The sequence below is a fragment of the Sminthopsis crassicaudata genome, chromosome 4 (genome assembly GCF_048593235.1).
Source record: "Sminthopsis crassicaudata isolate SCR6 chromosome 4, ASM4859323v1, whole genome shotgun sequence".
Taxonomy (NCBI): Eukaryota; Metazoa; Chordata; class Mammalia; order Dasyuromorphia; family Dasyuridae; genus Sminthopsis; species Sminthopsis crassicaudata.
In genome coordinates this window covers 291,711,521-291,725,395 of record NC_133620.1, presented here as the reverse complement: position 1 = coordinate 291,725,395, position 13,875 = coordinate 291,711,521, and the positions used below count along the sequence as shown (strand labels likewise).

The window sequence follows — 13,875 nt, the reverse complement described above, 5'->3', positions numbered from 1 at the left end:
TTTGGTCCAAAGTGAATGTGTTGTGGTTACTTCTTGAGTTTCAGCAGTTATTTGGGCAGAAATATAACTTAGTGAAAAAATCCCTGAACTGAAAGTGAAGAAATTTGAAACCTGGTTTCTGCCACTGCCAGCTGTTTCCCTTCTTAGGATCTGTTTATCTGTAATTTATTTCTAAGATACCTTCCAACTCCAGTATTCTGTAATTCTGTGAGATTTTTCCAGTTCTAAAACAGAATGTCCCAAAAGGAAATAAATACATGAGAGGAAAGGTGCAGTCAGAAAGAAGGAATGAGAAGCAAAGCAGAGGGCTGTATGGAGGGAGGCTGGCTGGCTGGAGGGATGTGTCCTCTGGTAGGTGGGGCTATGCCCTGGGCTGCATGTGTGTGTTGGTCTCTGACCTCCAGAAACCAAAGCTATGGGGAGTCAGAAGCTTGGAGGGTCCAGGATCTCTGGGCAAACTTCTTATACTGTCTTGTTACTGCCACTGGAGACCAATTGCCAGGATCCTGGAGCACTGACCTTCTTCCTTTGGGTGAGGTGAGATTCAGATATCCTTGTGTCCTTTCCAGTTTCACTGAAACTTGGGTTAAAAAGCCTTCCCTCACCCGATTTTTAACATTACTACCCACCACCGTGGGGTCTTAGCTGGCTAGTCCTGGATCTTGTAATCAGTAGCCAACCCACCTTCAGAATAGGGACAAAGAGTGATGTCCAAGGGTTACTTCCCACTCCCAATCCCAAGAAACTTGAGGAAAGTAGTTCAGCTTTCTCTGGTGGGAAAGGAAAACAAGTTATTTAGTTTTGATGTGAAAGACTGGTCACCCTCTTTCATATTCCTACTCTCCCATAGCTTCAAGGGATGCGTGCCATAGAGAGAGAGCAGGATGCCCTGTGGCAGGGGCTGGAGCTATTGGAAAAGAGTCAAGTTTGGTATAGAGCGAGTCTAAAGGAAGCTCAGAGATGGCAACTACATCTGGGAAATCTTGGTGAGGTATGAGGATTGAGAAGGGAGAAGTAAAAGAAGCTTCTGGAAGATCCCAGGAAAGGAAGAAGTTAATTGTGATATCTGAATTGGGTTATACCATTGCACATAGCGGGGAAGTGAGGGTGGTAAAAGTGGTCAAATTGATGGGGGATGGGTTATTAGGCTATTCCATTGATATGGGGGAGGAAATTGGGATATTCCACCATTATAGAGGAGTATAATAGATTACCTGGGCGTAATAAATTGGTCAAGGGTTTTTCTTTGTGACTAGAATGGAGCGAGGGTGAGAAAATGGATTGGAATGTTTTACCCTGAAGAGACTGGGGAGGGAAGGAGGTGCCAACCTTCTCACTCTCTTTCTAGAATTTTCATTCAGAGCCCAGGGCCTCCCTCTTGGCCCAAATCCAGAAAATGAACAACTGCCTGAAGAGTCTGATACAGGGGAAGGTAAATTAGATTTTTATTTTCTTGTGAGAAGATTGGCTAGGGGACAATTGAAATTTATTTCCCCCAATTTTCTCTACTTTCTCTGAAAATGTATTATCTGTCCCCCTCTGGGCCCCAAGATGTGCTGGAACAAAAAGCTGATTGAAATGAAAGTGTGACTGCTGGATGGAGAGAAGTAGCTAGGGGCAAAATTTCTAGTCACAAAGGGATAATGGAGAGTGCTGTGGATACAACTGACCACTCCCAATCCCAATCCCATCAAAACAAAAAACCCAAACACAATTCTCAACTTTCTCCTTCCCTCTTCTAGGACCTGCAAAAGCCACAAGAACACAAGCAGGCAGCCCAGCCTGAAGAAGCTATTCCACTGGGCCAGATGAGAAGGCAGAGGGGTCCAACCCTAGTCTAGGGATCTTTCCCATCCACACTTTGGTTGGTGAGAGAAGACTGCTAGAAATCCACTATCTTCCTCTGTCCTCATTTTTGCTCAAAATTGAGATGACTTTGCTTGGCAAATATATAGATATTCCTACTTCTCAGGCCTCACATAGGAGAGAAAAATGATTAAAGTTTCTTCCTAACTCTCTCAGCCTCTATTTAAATCTTCCCAGTATATCCAGTTATATCCCTTCTATCTCACATCCCCAAAGAAAGGAACATCATTTATTGAGGATTTATTAAGGTCATCTTTCCCTACAAAAATAAAATAGAAACTAATTCAGGCCCCAAATTAAAACTTCCATAATCAACAGTCCCTGGACCACAGAGAAGGGGGTAGAAGGAAAGAGGGGGAGCAATTTTCTCCAAAAACAAGTCTTTGATTTGAGTCCCAAAAAAGCTTATAAGGAAAAGAGGACAAAATAGTGCATTATAGGAAAATCTTTTTCTCCCCTTGACCTCTTCTTCCACACCAATGCTTTTAACTGAAAGAAAACAAAATGAATGCCATGAGTTGAAGGAGAAACTCCAACTTCTGGGAGGTAGAGGAGGGGCAGGGTCAGAGCCCCTCACCTAATAGGATCTGGACAGGATCATAGACAGCATCCTTTTCCTATCCAGCGCCATGTTTGGGGATGGGGGCAGAAAGGTTATCACCAAGTTGCTATGCTAAGCATCAGCAGCAACCTCCACCAAGGCTCAGCTCGAATGGTACCCTCAGCCCCATCCCTTTGTGGCTCCAGAGTAGAAGTGTACAGCTGTGGCCTAGCTATATTGTGACTTGGCCTTGAGGAGGGGCCAGGATCATCCAGCTGCTCCTGGAAAGAAAAAAGAGGAAAAGATAGGGCATAGGAGTGTGTGGAGAAAAGAAAAAAAAAAAAAAATAAGAAGATAGGAGAAAAGGAAACAAAGATAGGTGAGAAATTCAGAATGGAATTGAGCTTCTTTTCCACTAAAGTCTATCCCTTGTGGTTCAATCTATCAAAAAGGGCTAGAGAAGGGGCAGGTAGGTCTCACCTGTTGGGAAGAAGACTGCACAAAGAGCTGAAGAAAAGCATGTGCAGGGGGGGAAGGGTTGTCGGACATGGTTTCTGCTGTCACTATCACAGTCACTAATGAGTCCAGTGTGGCTGAGCCTGGAACCTGTAGCCAGATTTGCCCCCAGACTGATTCATTCTTCTCCAGGTGAACCCTGTGAAATTAGACAGGCTGCTCACAACCCTTTTTCTGAGTTCCTAAGGCCCCCTTAACAAGACATCCCAAACCAAAAAGTAGAAGCTCAGAATTGATCTGAGCTCCAGTGAAGTAGGTGGGGTTAAGCAGACCAGAACTGACAGAAAATCAGGGAATGGTATTTAAAATTAAGTCTTAGGACTCCTATAATTACCTAGAGAGGTTGGAGGTAAGGGGAAAGCTGGGCCTGATAGAAGCTGTAACGGTGAGATCCCAAGGTCCTGAGAAGCTAGAGATTCGGAGGCTGAGCAGAGCATGGTGGCCAGGGCTAAGAGGATTAGAAGGACCACTGAGCTGAAAAAAGGAAGAGAGCTTGGTTGGGGATAGATCAGCATCTTTCCCTCCTCTAAAAATGCATAAATTCATCCACTCCTCTCATTTCAGAGATAAAAAAATGTCCAGAAAGGGGAACTTACCAAGTTCAAATCACAAACATTCATTAATCACCTAATATATGCAAGACTAAGATACAGTGATAAAAACCAAGTTTATTCCATCTTCTTCCTTTTCCCTCCTGCTATATATAATCTCTAAATCTTACCTCAAGAAGGACTGGAACCACAGTGCAAGGCTGAGAGGCTACTCTCTGAAGACTAGATCCCTTATTATCCTGGCCAATCAATTCCAGAAAGAAAGGTCTTTGGATGAGGAGGAGCTTGGGATCCAGGAGGGCAGTGAAAAGTCCCCGTTTGGGGATTCCAGTGGGCTCCAAGGCCACATGGCCCAACTCTTCACCCTCTGAGCTGCCCCGAAGGATAATGTAAAAATGATTCATCTCAAGAATGCCAGAAATCAGTCCCATCACTTCAACTAGAAGCAGAGTGTAGAGACCTAGGTTGGGAAAGAGTAGAAAAAGGTGTAAAGAGAGAAAATGGACTCCAGTTTTCATGTATCATGTAAGAAAGAAGATTATTAAATATTATACCTGTAACTGGTTGGCTTAGAGGATAAAGGCCAGGATGGGGTCCATTCTCAATAGGAATCCCAAAAGAGAAGAGGAAATCCAGGGAAGTCTTAGCTGGAAGAGGAAAGAGGAATGTGAGACATTTCTTTCCTACTATATCAATTCTCTCCAGAGGCTCCCATGTTTCCTCCTACTATTCCCATTCCTTCAACCTCTTCCTTACCTTTCACTCTTACTACAGGTGTCCCCTGTGCTGTGATGGCTATCAGCCAGGCCCCAACCTGAGGAGGGTCTTTTAGGTTGACTGTCCAAAACTCACCAAAATGCTGAATATGACCCAGAGGCCCCTGATCCTGATATATATCCTGAGAAATACCTGGAGAGCATAGTGAGGAGACAATTTATTTCTCTCATATAGGACATCTATATCTCATATAGAACAACTCTAAGGGGAAGGAATATTAGATCTCTTGAGCTTTTTGTTTTGTTTTGTTTTGGCTGAGGCAATTGGGGTTAAGTGACTTGTCCAAGGCCACACAGCTAGGAAGTATTAAGTATCTGAGATCACATTTGAACACAGGTCCTCCTGACTTCAGGACTGGTGCTCTATTCACAGGGCCACCTAGCTGCCTCTCTCTTGAGCCTTTTTTGTCACCCTGAGCCAGACATTCTCCAACCCAAATCTGATCCCTTTAACTACCAATCCCCTTTTCTAAGTACCTCTGGGGTCTGAGATCCTGAAGGTGCTTATCTCTCCATGGAGATGGATGATGACTCCATGGAGTAGCTTGTCCACATGGAATACGAGAGGTCCCTTACAGGGTAGGACACAAGGCACGAGGGCTAAGGTCACCTTGAGGTTGTGAGGAGAGACATAAAAAGAGATACATAGGACAAGGAGGGAGAAGAACAGAGAAAAATTAAATGAAAGAGAAAGGGGTGGAACTAGAAAAAAAGAAAGAATAAGAGATATAGAGAAGGGAAGGAATGATTCATAGGAATTGATGAGGCTGGGTTATGGGTAACCATATATCTTGTCCCCAGCCTTATAAGATAATTGCATTTTCAATACACACTCCTAGAGCAAGAGATGGTAGCCCAAAATGATTGTTATTTTTATGATGAAAGGAAACTGGAACTTTCAGAATAGTCCAGATGGTACTGTAAAAAGTCTTCCTGCCCCCAGGCTTATAAATGGTAATATTTTTAATGAGATCTATTTCCTTTGCTCTGGAAATCTGGAAAGAGACCATGAAGCAACGCCTACCCCCAGCAAAGGATTTATTTCTTATTTCCCTCACCCTCAAATGATTGCATTTCCTATGTCAGTTATCTTGGATTTCTATTTTCCCAAACCCAGTATTCTAGGGCTACTCACCATATCCATCATGCTCTCCTTCATCACATTTGCCACATTCTGAATATGCTTGTCCTTGGTAAAAATGACTTCTCCTCCTGAAGCCTTGGCTATTGCCTCATATGGCTCAAACCGTTTTGGGAAAAGGACCTCCCTTCTAATCCGCCTTGATGGATCCTCTGTTACCAAGAATGTCACCTGTGGTCAGAAAGGCAGCAAATTATTTGACTAACAGGTTTTGCTATTGTTCTGACTTTAAAAGCCTAGACAATATCTCTAAAGCCTGAGTGTTGTGGTGGGATCTCATGCATCCTCTGGCTATTGTCCCTGTTAATCTGTTATTGCAGTTTTCCATTTGTTAACTATGATGAGAGGAGTCTGTGATCTCAGCTTTAGGTCACTGGAAATTCTCATGCTCCAGCATCATGTCAGTATTGTAGAATGATTCTCTTAGTGTATTTTTTTTTTTTTTTTTTTTTTGTGCTTTAAAGTTGTTTAAAGTTTTTTATTTTTAAAACATGCACGGATAATTTTTCAACATTGACCCCTGTGTAACCTTGTTTTTCAGATTTTCCCCTCTTCCCCACCCCCTTCCCTAGATGGGAAGTAATCCAATATATATGTTATACATGTCATATAAATATATGTTAAATCCAATATGTATAAATATATTTATGCAATTCTCTTGCTGCACACAAGAAAAATCAGATCAAAAAGGAAAGTAAATGAGTAAGAAAACAAAATGTAAGCGAACAACAACAAAAAGAATGAGAATGTTAAATGTTGTGATCCACATTCAGTTCCCACAATCCTCTTGGTGTAGATGGCTCTCTTCATCACAAGATCATTGGAACTTGCATCAATCATCTCATTGTTGAAAAAAGTCACATTTATCAGAATTGATTGTCCTATAATACTGATTTTCCATGTACAGTGATCTCCTGGTTCTGCTCATTTCACTTAGTATCAGTTCATGTAAATCTCTCCAGGCCTCTCTAAAATCATCCTCGTGATCATTTCTTATAGAACAATAATATTCCATAACATTCATATATAGTACATGAATACCATAACTTATTTAGCCATTCTCCAACTGATGGGCATCCACTCAGTTTCCAGTTTCTTGCCACTACAAAAAGGGCTGCCACAAATATTTTTGCATATGTGGGTCCCTTTCCTTCAAGATCTCTTTGGGATATAGGCCTCTTGGTGTATTCTTATGGTAAGGTCCAGTACAATACCTCCCATAACAAAACCAAAGTTCTTTAAGGCACACCCTCATGCTACTCACTTTGATTATAGGATGAGAAAGACTTATCTTTGTATACCTAGGGATAGATTACTCTGGTTGGAAGGGAAGATATCTAGCTAGCAGAGTAATAATATATTAAGACAAGGGGAGCACCAATGAATAGTTATTGGATCAGGAATTTTCCCAATTCACTGAGAATTAGCCTAGAATTGCAGGAAGAACTAATGAACTTTATATCCAAGACACCACTATAAAGTAGATAGGAAATTGTAGTTTTCACAGCTTTCAAAGAATAATTAAAACTTTTCAGTATTTTAAAACATTATACTTTGTTTCTTTAAATGGTATTCCATTGAAATTTCCCTGGCATAAAATCTCTGAATTTATATACCTGCTTTTCCTGGAAAACAAACTCTGGAGTTCAAGGTACAATAGAAGGGGGAAAGGGAGTAGATGTCACAATCAGGTACAATAGAAGAACAGGAAAAGGGATTAAGATTTGAGTATGACAGATCTCTGAACTTCCAAAGTCAAGAATTTGGGATCCAGTGACTTCTAAAGAAGTAACTAGTGAAAGTTAAAAGGCCCTAGAGCAAAGGTAAGGTTTCTGTATCAACCTCTGAGAAGATCTACTACCCAGAGAAGTTGAACACATCAATAGCAAGGCCAAGGGGTAGATTTCCTCATAGCTTAGTACAGGACACAGGATAACATGGGTGTTTGATTCATGTTAAGTATATATGCTTCTTAAAATACATATATATGTGCTTCTTGAATTTTCATTTGTTGTTTTGAAGTCTCCTGCCAAACTGATTTGTCCAAGTGGATTATTAACTTGGGGTTTCTCTTGGCTTATGCATAGTGCATTATTGTGGGGTGTTCACCTTGCAGTGCTGCTTCTGGCTCAGGGCCTCTATACGCCTAGTGAGATAAACATCCTTGGGGGAAGCATCAGTGAAGACAAAGATATCTGAGAATTGGGGTGTATGGAGCAGGGCCAGCTGTTATGGAGAAGAGAGAAAAGAAAGAATTAAAAATTGAGTGGAAGGGATGAAAAACTTCCTTTTCATCCAAGGAAGAAAGGGGTGTAATCTAAAATAAACAAATTGTTGGGCAAAGAGAAAGGAGCTAAGTTACAGAGGAGAAAAATTCTTGTTCCCAAGGTGAAGAAAGAAGGGAGAGGAGGGAAGGATAGAAAATAGAGATGGGAAGAAAGAGGGGTAGGGAAAATTAAGGGGGAAGGACCTCCAGGGCTGACAGACACATCTCAGGCTCATCTCCACCCCCCAATGCATGGATCTCATTAAGATGTTTCCAGAAAGCATCAGGGTCACTGGTCTTAAGGACAGGTCCAAATCCTGAAGAAAAGAAAAGGATGGAGGATGAAGTGAGTGAAGAACGTAACAGGACCAATCCTACTTAAAAATTATTACAGTAATTTTTTTATTCCCTAACCCAGAAGTCCTCTTTGTCTCTGTAATGAGGAGGAAACACAAACCAAAAAATGTTACTATTTTGAAATCATGTTAATGATAACACCTCCAAAATGTACAGTACTTTTCAAAGAACTTTCATGTCTAATATCTCATATAATTTTTGTATAGCAACCCCAGGAGGTAAGTCAGATATATACCATTATTTTCATTTTACAAATAACAAAAATGTGACTCAAGGGAATTAAGTAATTTGTTTTCTTGGCAGAACTCGACTAGAATTCTTGGGGTTTGAGTAGAAAATAGCAATAGAAAATGAATGATTGCCACAACTATTCCTCAGAACTCTGCTGTTTCATGTTGAGCTCCACCAACAGAATCCATTCCAGCTCTAAAATGGAGGAAACTGGACATTTCATTTAACCCTCTCCCCCAGCCCTTTCCCAAGATAAGTATCTACTGGCTTCATACCTCTGAAGCACTCACCCTCCCAAGGATATGCTGCCATTTTGGAAAGAAAGGGAAGAGCACTCACTACTCTTGTATTGCCAGAGAAAGGACCGTTGAATAAAAGGGGAAAACATGGGAAGTGGAGATATAACCCAGGATCTATGATCCCTCTGCCCTGGTATCACTGTTACCAGGATCATGGAAAGGCACAAGAATGTAGTGGGTAGGCTCCATGGGACCACCACGATGTTGATCAATGATCTTCCGAGCCTGTATTTTGGCTGCATTAATTTCTTCCCCCATACTGCCTGTAGTGTCCAGGACAAAACTCAGGCCTGAGGCTGGAGAGATTTGCAGGAGCCTGGGGGGTGAAGAACTCTAATGAAGGGCTTAGTTCTCTGATCCCCAACCATCTCACAGCTCTTACCTCTCACAGAAACTCAGATTGTAAATCCAATGCTGCCTCCCTGCCTCCTACCTCCTCTTTCCTGCTCACCTGGAAAATCCTGTATCCCCTAAGCGGTCTCGGAGGAGATTTAGGGCTTGAATTGAGGCCTGAAAAGCAAGCTGGGCAGCTTGAGGGTGCAAAGCATGATGTGGTGAGAATGTTGGAGATGTGCTGTCCTTGTTGATGCCCCCTCGGGGAATATCATGGCTGCTCTGGTCAAAATGGCCCCCATGGCTACATTTCCCTAAGTTGAAAGAAAAGGTCCAAGAGAGATAAGGGATGGGAACATTAAAACCCTTTATTAACTGAGAAGAGAAAAAAGCTCCCTTCCCTATATTTAGTACCAAACTCCTTAGGGATCAAGAAACATAGTAGTAGCAATACAGCCATTCTATGAAGTTTAAACAAGAATGAGAAGGTTGGCATAATTCCCACTAATCCTGAATCCCCTCATCACCCTACCCTGCCATATCAAAGTTCTCTTGTGAGCAATAGAAAGCTATCCCCAGAAACATGCTGCCTTATTTTGAGAAGACATTCATTTTATTCATTATGCCAATAGTGCCAACTCTAATATGATCCTTCTTTTCACAGGAAGTGGCACCTAACTGAGGAACCCAATAATGGGTCTTTGGAGGAAATGGGGTCTCTTTCTATGGTATACCTGGAGGTTTTGGGGGCTCTGTCCCAAAATAGCCAGAGGTAAGGAAAATGGAACCCAGCAAATTTCCAGGGCAGCTCAGATCTTCACAGTCAGAGCACATCAGGTCCCCAACTGAGAAAAAAAGGATTGTCAAGGTAGGGAGAATGAGATAGTGAAGGGACAGAAAACAAAGAGCTCCCCAGGCCCCCAACATTTTTTATACTTTAGTCTCCTCTCTCCCATTTCCCAAGAAAAGGAAAAAGACTAACAGGAAGCACAATTGGTGCCTCTAAATTCTTAATGGCAGGACAAGGAGTGAACCTGGGGATGGGATAACAAGGTAGGTTTCTTTTCTCCCTCTGTTCCCACTTCCAACAACACAAAAAGAAAAAAAAAACAAGTGATGTAGGTGGGGGGCAACATGATGCCATGAAAGACTTGCCACTTTGGGCAGGTCAAGTCTTCTTCCTCTGAATCTCAGTGTCTCCATAGTAAGGGTTTGACCTTAATCTGTCTTGAAAGTTTCTTCCAGCTCTCTTATTCTAGGATTCTATGAAAGACTGCATTGGGACACTTTTCCCTAGGTGTGTGAATTAACCAAAGTGACTCTCAGTACTTCTTTCCCCAGTCTAGGTAGTATGGATTGTACCCATACCCTGTGCCAAGTTCTTGAGCTTCCTTCCTGGCCACAGAAGATCAGGGTGGGGCTGCTGCTTCCCCAGTTCTACCCAGTTGCTGTGACTGTAGAAATCCTGATGGTAGAAAAGAGAACAATCATGGCCCATTGCTTTCTCTTCCAATTTTAAACTCCATCCTTTCTTTCCCTCTCTCTACCACCCCATCATGAGATTCACTGCTCCTGTTCACATGAGACTCATGGGTACCCCATGAGGCCAGTCTTCTACCAGCACCTTTCAATTTCCCAACACCTCTGATGATAAAACTCTTATAGGAAGTACTATTATCTTAGAAGAGGGGACATAGAAAGGGGCCTCAAATTCCTCCCTCATCCTGACTTTCTTTTTATCCTTACTAATATCTAACATATTCTTAGTCCCAGTACACCTGTAAAGTATGTAGCATGGCTCCCAGGCGCTGACGAGCCAGAGTGTATTCCAGGGCATGAGCAGCACTGAGGGCTTCCTGAAGGCTCTCCAAAAGGCGGGCCCGACTCCCAACTAGCTGTTCTGCATCAAAGTGAAGCTCAGGGTTATGCTTGGTTACTGAGAGGAAGTCCTGGGCTGCATTGGCACGAGCCACCTCACCAAGGGCTGCTCTGAAGTGACGGGTTGGGGTCCCAAGCCCAAAGTAAGCACCAAACAGGTCATCAGCCAACAGTGTTCGGCCCTGAAAAGGAGAAAAATATCTAAGGTTTACAAATCTAGAAAGAATTCCACCTTTCACCATTAGATGGTGCAATGAACACCCTAAAAATTTTTTTGTACTCTGCAGGGGAGCCAGGCAGGCATAGACCATAGAATTAAATCATGCACTGAGAAGACTTTCCCCTGGAAATCAAGACTTCTCAAATTATCTTTAATTTATTTGTCTTCCCTAGTATTAACATAAATTCTTTGAAGGCAAAGCTTATTTTGTCTTGATATAGTCAGTCAGTAAACGTTTATTAAGTACTAAGATAATATGCATTAAGCATTGGATGCTCACAATTTATCGGGGGAAGCACCATGCAAACAATATACCTTCAGGTAAATAATCAACCAAGGAAAGTCATTAAAATTAAGAGAGATTTAAGGGGCAGTTAGGTGGCGCAAAAGGGGCTGCTAGGTGGCGCAGTGCATAGAGCACCAGCCTTGAGTTCAGGAGGACCTGAGTTCAAATCTGGTCTCAGACACTTAACACTTCTTAGTTGTGTGACCCTGGGCAAGTCACTTAACCCCAGCCTCAAAAAAAAAAAAAAAAAAAAAAATTAAGAGAGATTGTATGTGGTAGGAAAGAAATGGAAAAGGAATGGCTGCCCATCAATTGGGGAATTGCTGAACAAGTTGTGGTACATGAAGGCAATGGAATATTTTTATTCTATAAAAAATGATAAGCCGATTATAGAAAAACCTGGAAAGATTTACATGAACTGATGCTGAGCAGAAAAAGCAAAACCAAGAATAAATTGTACACAGTAATAGCAAGAATGTGCAACAATCAACTATGAGAGGCTTGGTTCCTTCTCATTTTTTTTTTCCTGAGGCTGGGGTTAAGTGACTTGCCCAGGGTCACACAGCTAGTAAGTGTTAAGTGTCTGAGATCACATTTGAACTCAGGTCCTCCTGAATTCAAGGCTAGTGCTCTATCCACTGCGCCACCTAGCTGCCGCCTTGGTTCGTTCTCAATGGTTCAGTGATCCAAAGCAATTAAAAGACTGGACAGAAAATGCCATCTATATCCAGAAAAAGATCTAAGGAGACTGACTAAATCAACACATGCTATGTTGACTTTTTTGTTTTTTATCTCTCCCATGACTTTTCCCTTTTGCTCTGATTTTTCTCTCCCAATATGATTCATAAAGCAATGTGTATTAAAAACAAACTTGCTACAATTAAAAAATAGAGATTGAGAAAGGCTTTCTATAGAGTATTTTGTAGCTGGGACTTGGAGGAGGTACAGATGAAGAGGAAGAAAGTTCCAGGCATAGGGTTCAGCTACTGAAAATGCCTAGAGTCTAAAAGTGGAGTGTTTTATACAAGGCATAGGGAGGAGGCCAGTGTCACTATGTGTACTGGAATATGATTCCCCATCTCCAAACTTGGTACACCCAAGTATATGACCAGATATTTAAAACTGGAAATGGACCTTGGAGATTATCTCATATGTGACTTGACTAAAGTCACACAGGTGATGAGGGAAAATTTGAACTCAGATCCTCTGACTCCAAATCCTATATTTTTGCCAATTGGTGGGATGCCTCCCTTCCCACTAAATAAATTTTTGTTGAACTGATGTCCTACCCTTAGCAACCAGAGCCCTGGAAGCATGAGGAACTCTTAAGAACCTCAGGGGAATAATTAGCTCTTGAGAATGGGAGCAACACATGGGGTCCTACCTGGAAATCCTCCAGGTGGAGTGGATTCCTGCCAGAGGGTGGCCGTTCCAGGAAGAGCTGTAAAGTAACATTAAGCACAGCTTCCTCTGTCAGGTCCTGATGGGTGATGGAATTAGGGGCAGCTACCAGGCTCCAGATATTGGGAAAGAAGCCAGATGCTGGGCAAAGCCATGGTATCAGCAGGAGTAGGGAGCCCAGGTAGGGGTGAGACAGAAGGTTCATGGCTAAGACATGGACCTGGAGGAAGGGGAGAGGGGAGGACAAAGACATAGGAGTACTGAACTAAGTCCCCAAATTTCTGAGGAGAGGGACAGAGAATGGCATAATGAGGTGACACTCCTTCCTCTCTGGCCAATCCTGGATCTGTTTCTGTCTCCTAGGACACCTGCCTTCTCCACCCCCAGCCTCACTTATCTTTCTTATTTGGACTCCTGTCTTTTCACCCAGACAACCAGTTATCAAGATACAAACTGAGTAGCTTTGGCAAACCTGCCAAGGAAAGGCGAAGGACTTCTCTGTTTCTCAGTGACTCTTTACTCCCAAGTAGCCAACAATCTGCTGGTCTGCCCATTCAGTTCCCTAAAGGGGCTAGATATTTACCCCTATCTTCCCCCTCCCCTTTTAGGTTTTTCCTCCTCAACTACTCAGGTACCTTCTCACAGGGAATAGAAGTTTCCCCTTCAGTTTCTCCCCTCCCTTTCCCCCATCTTACCTGGTCCCTGGGATTTCCTCCAATATAGGGTCGTTAGGCTAGGCAAGCAATGGTATCCTTGTCCCCAACTTTAGATCAGAGTTATAGTTAAGCCAGGGCAAGGTGTAAATTGTGGTTGAGGCAAACCAGGGAGCAAAGAAGGACCTAAAGTGTCCCCAATTGCATTGCCTCCAAAATCCAAAGAAGCCCAAACAAGGGTGTAGAATGGGTGATATACATAGAGCTGCTGGCTCTTGATCTATCCCACTGCATTGCAGAGATGAAATATGCCAATGAAAGTGCATGAGTCAGGGGCTGGAGCCCAGCCAGGGCTAGACCAAGTTGTATCCTATTTGCTCCCTTCCCCACACAGGGACTCAAATTTCTAGTTCCTCAGCTCTGGGGTACTACCTAGCACCTAGTCCTCAGTATTCTCCAGGAACAAAAGCATCCAGTTCCCCTCCAGTTCCCCAGATATCAGACTTTCAATCTTAAACAGTACCCCTCCCTCTCTAAGGAATTAGGTTATCTGATTGGTT

At 42.6% G+C, this 13,875-nt stretch overlaps 2 protein-coding genes across 6 annotated transcripts; one reads left to right on the top strand and one right to left on the bottom strand.

Annotated features, from left to right (window-relative positions):
* The first annotated feature begins 415 nt into the window (after window positions 1-415).
* Window positions 416-2,014, top strand: SAPCD1 (suppressor APC domain containing 1). Its single transcript, XM_074311446.1, has 4 exons — window positions 416-532; window positions 851-991; window positions 1,349-1,432; window positions 1,743-2,014. Exons 1-4 carry the CDS (start codon window positions 416-418, stop codon window positions 1,839-1,841), a joined length of 441 nt encoding a protein of 146 aa, XP_074167547.1. The 3' UTR covers window positions 1,842-2,014.
* VWA7 (von Willebrand factor A domain containing 7) lies at window positions 532-13,788 on the bottom strand. 5 transcript variants are annotated; one of them, XR_012489370.1, is made up of 17 exons: window positions 12,646-13,338; window positions 10,656-10,937; window positions 10,246-10,342; window positions 9,612-9,722; window positions 8,996-9,191; window positions 8,691-8,860; window positions 7,862-7,974; window positions 7,501-7,617; window positions 5,386-5,562; window positions 4,728-4,860; window positions 4,231-4,383; window positions 4,029-4,121; window positions 3,645-3,934; window positions 3,258-3,397; window positions 2,888-3,062; window positions 2,444-2,688; window positions 753-770 (listed from the first exon to the last, which is right to left on the bottom strand). XR_012489370.1 is itself a non-coding variant. In XM_074311429.1 (17 exons), the coding sequence occupies exons 2-17, from the start codon at window positions 12,865-12,867 to the stop codon at window positions 2,524-2,526; spliced, it is 2,634 nt and encodes an 877-aa protein (XP_074167530.1). In that variant the 5' UTR covers window positions 12,868-12,882; window positions 13,358-13,788; the 3' UTR covers window positions 2,092-2,523. The 5 variants fall into 5 exon arrangements, 3 of the variants coding, with proteins under 3 accessions (XP_074167531.1, XP_074167530.1, XP_074167529.1); XR_012489369.1 differs by lacking the exon at window positions 753-770 and adding an exon at window positions 2,092-2,355; XM_074311429.1 differs by lacking the exon at window positions 753-770 and adding an exon at window positions 13,358-13,788 and having other exon boundaries at window positions 2,092-2,688; window positions 12,646-12,882.
* Window positions 13,789-13,875: the final 87 nt, after the last annotated feature.

Coding starts and splice junctions, on each gene's coding strand:
- SAPCD1 (XM_074311446.1), top strand. CDS start 416: ATGGGGAGTCAGAAGCTTGGAGGGTCCAGGATCTCTGGGCAAACTTCT. Junction 533..850: donor CACTGACCTTCTTCCTTTGG/GTGAGGTGAGAT, acceptor ACTCTCCCATAG/CTTCAAGGGATGCGTGCCAT. Junction 1,433..1,742: donor AGAGTCTGATACAGGGGAAG/GTAAATTAGATT, acceptor TCCCTCTTCTAG/GACCTGCAAAAGCCACAAGA.
- VWA7 (XM_074311428.1), bottom strand. CDS start 12,915: ATGTCTTTGTCCTCCCCTCTCCCCTTCCTCCAGGTCCATGTCTTAGCC. Junction 8,861..8,995: donor GGGGATACAGGATTTTCCAG/GTGAGCAGGAAA, acceptor TTCACCCCCCAG/GCTCCTGCAAATCTCTCCAG. Junction 4,861..5,385: donor AGGAGAGCATGATGGATATG/GTGAGTAGCCCT, acceptor CACAACCTCAAG/GTGACCTTAGCCCTCGTGCC.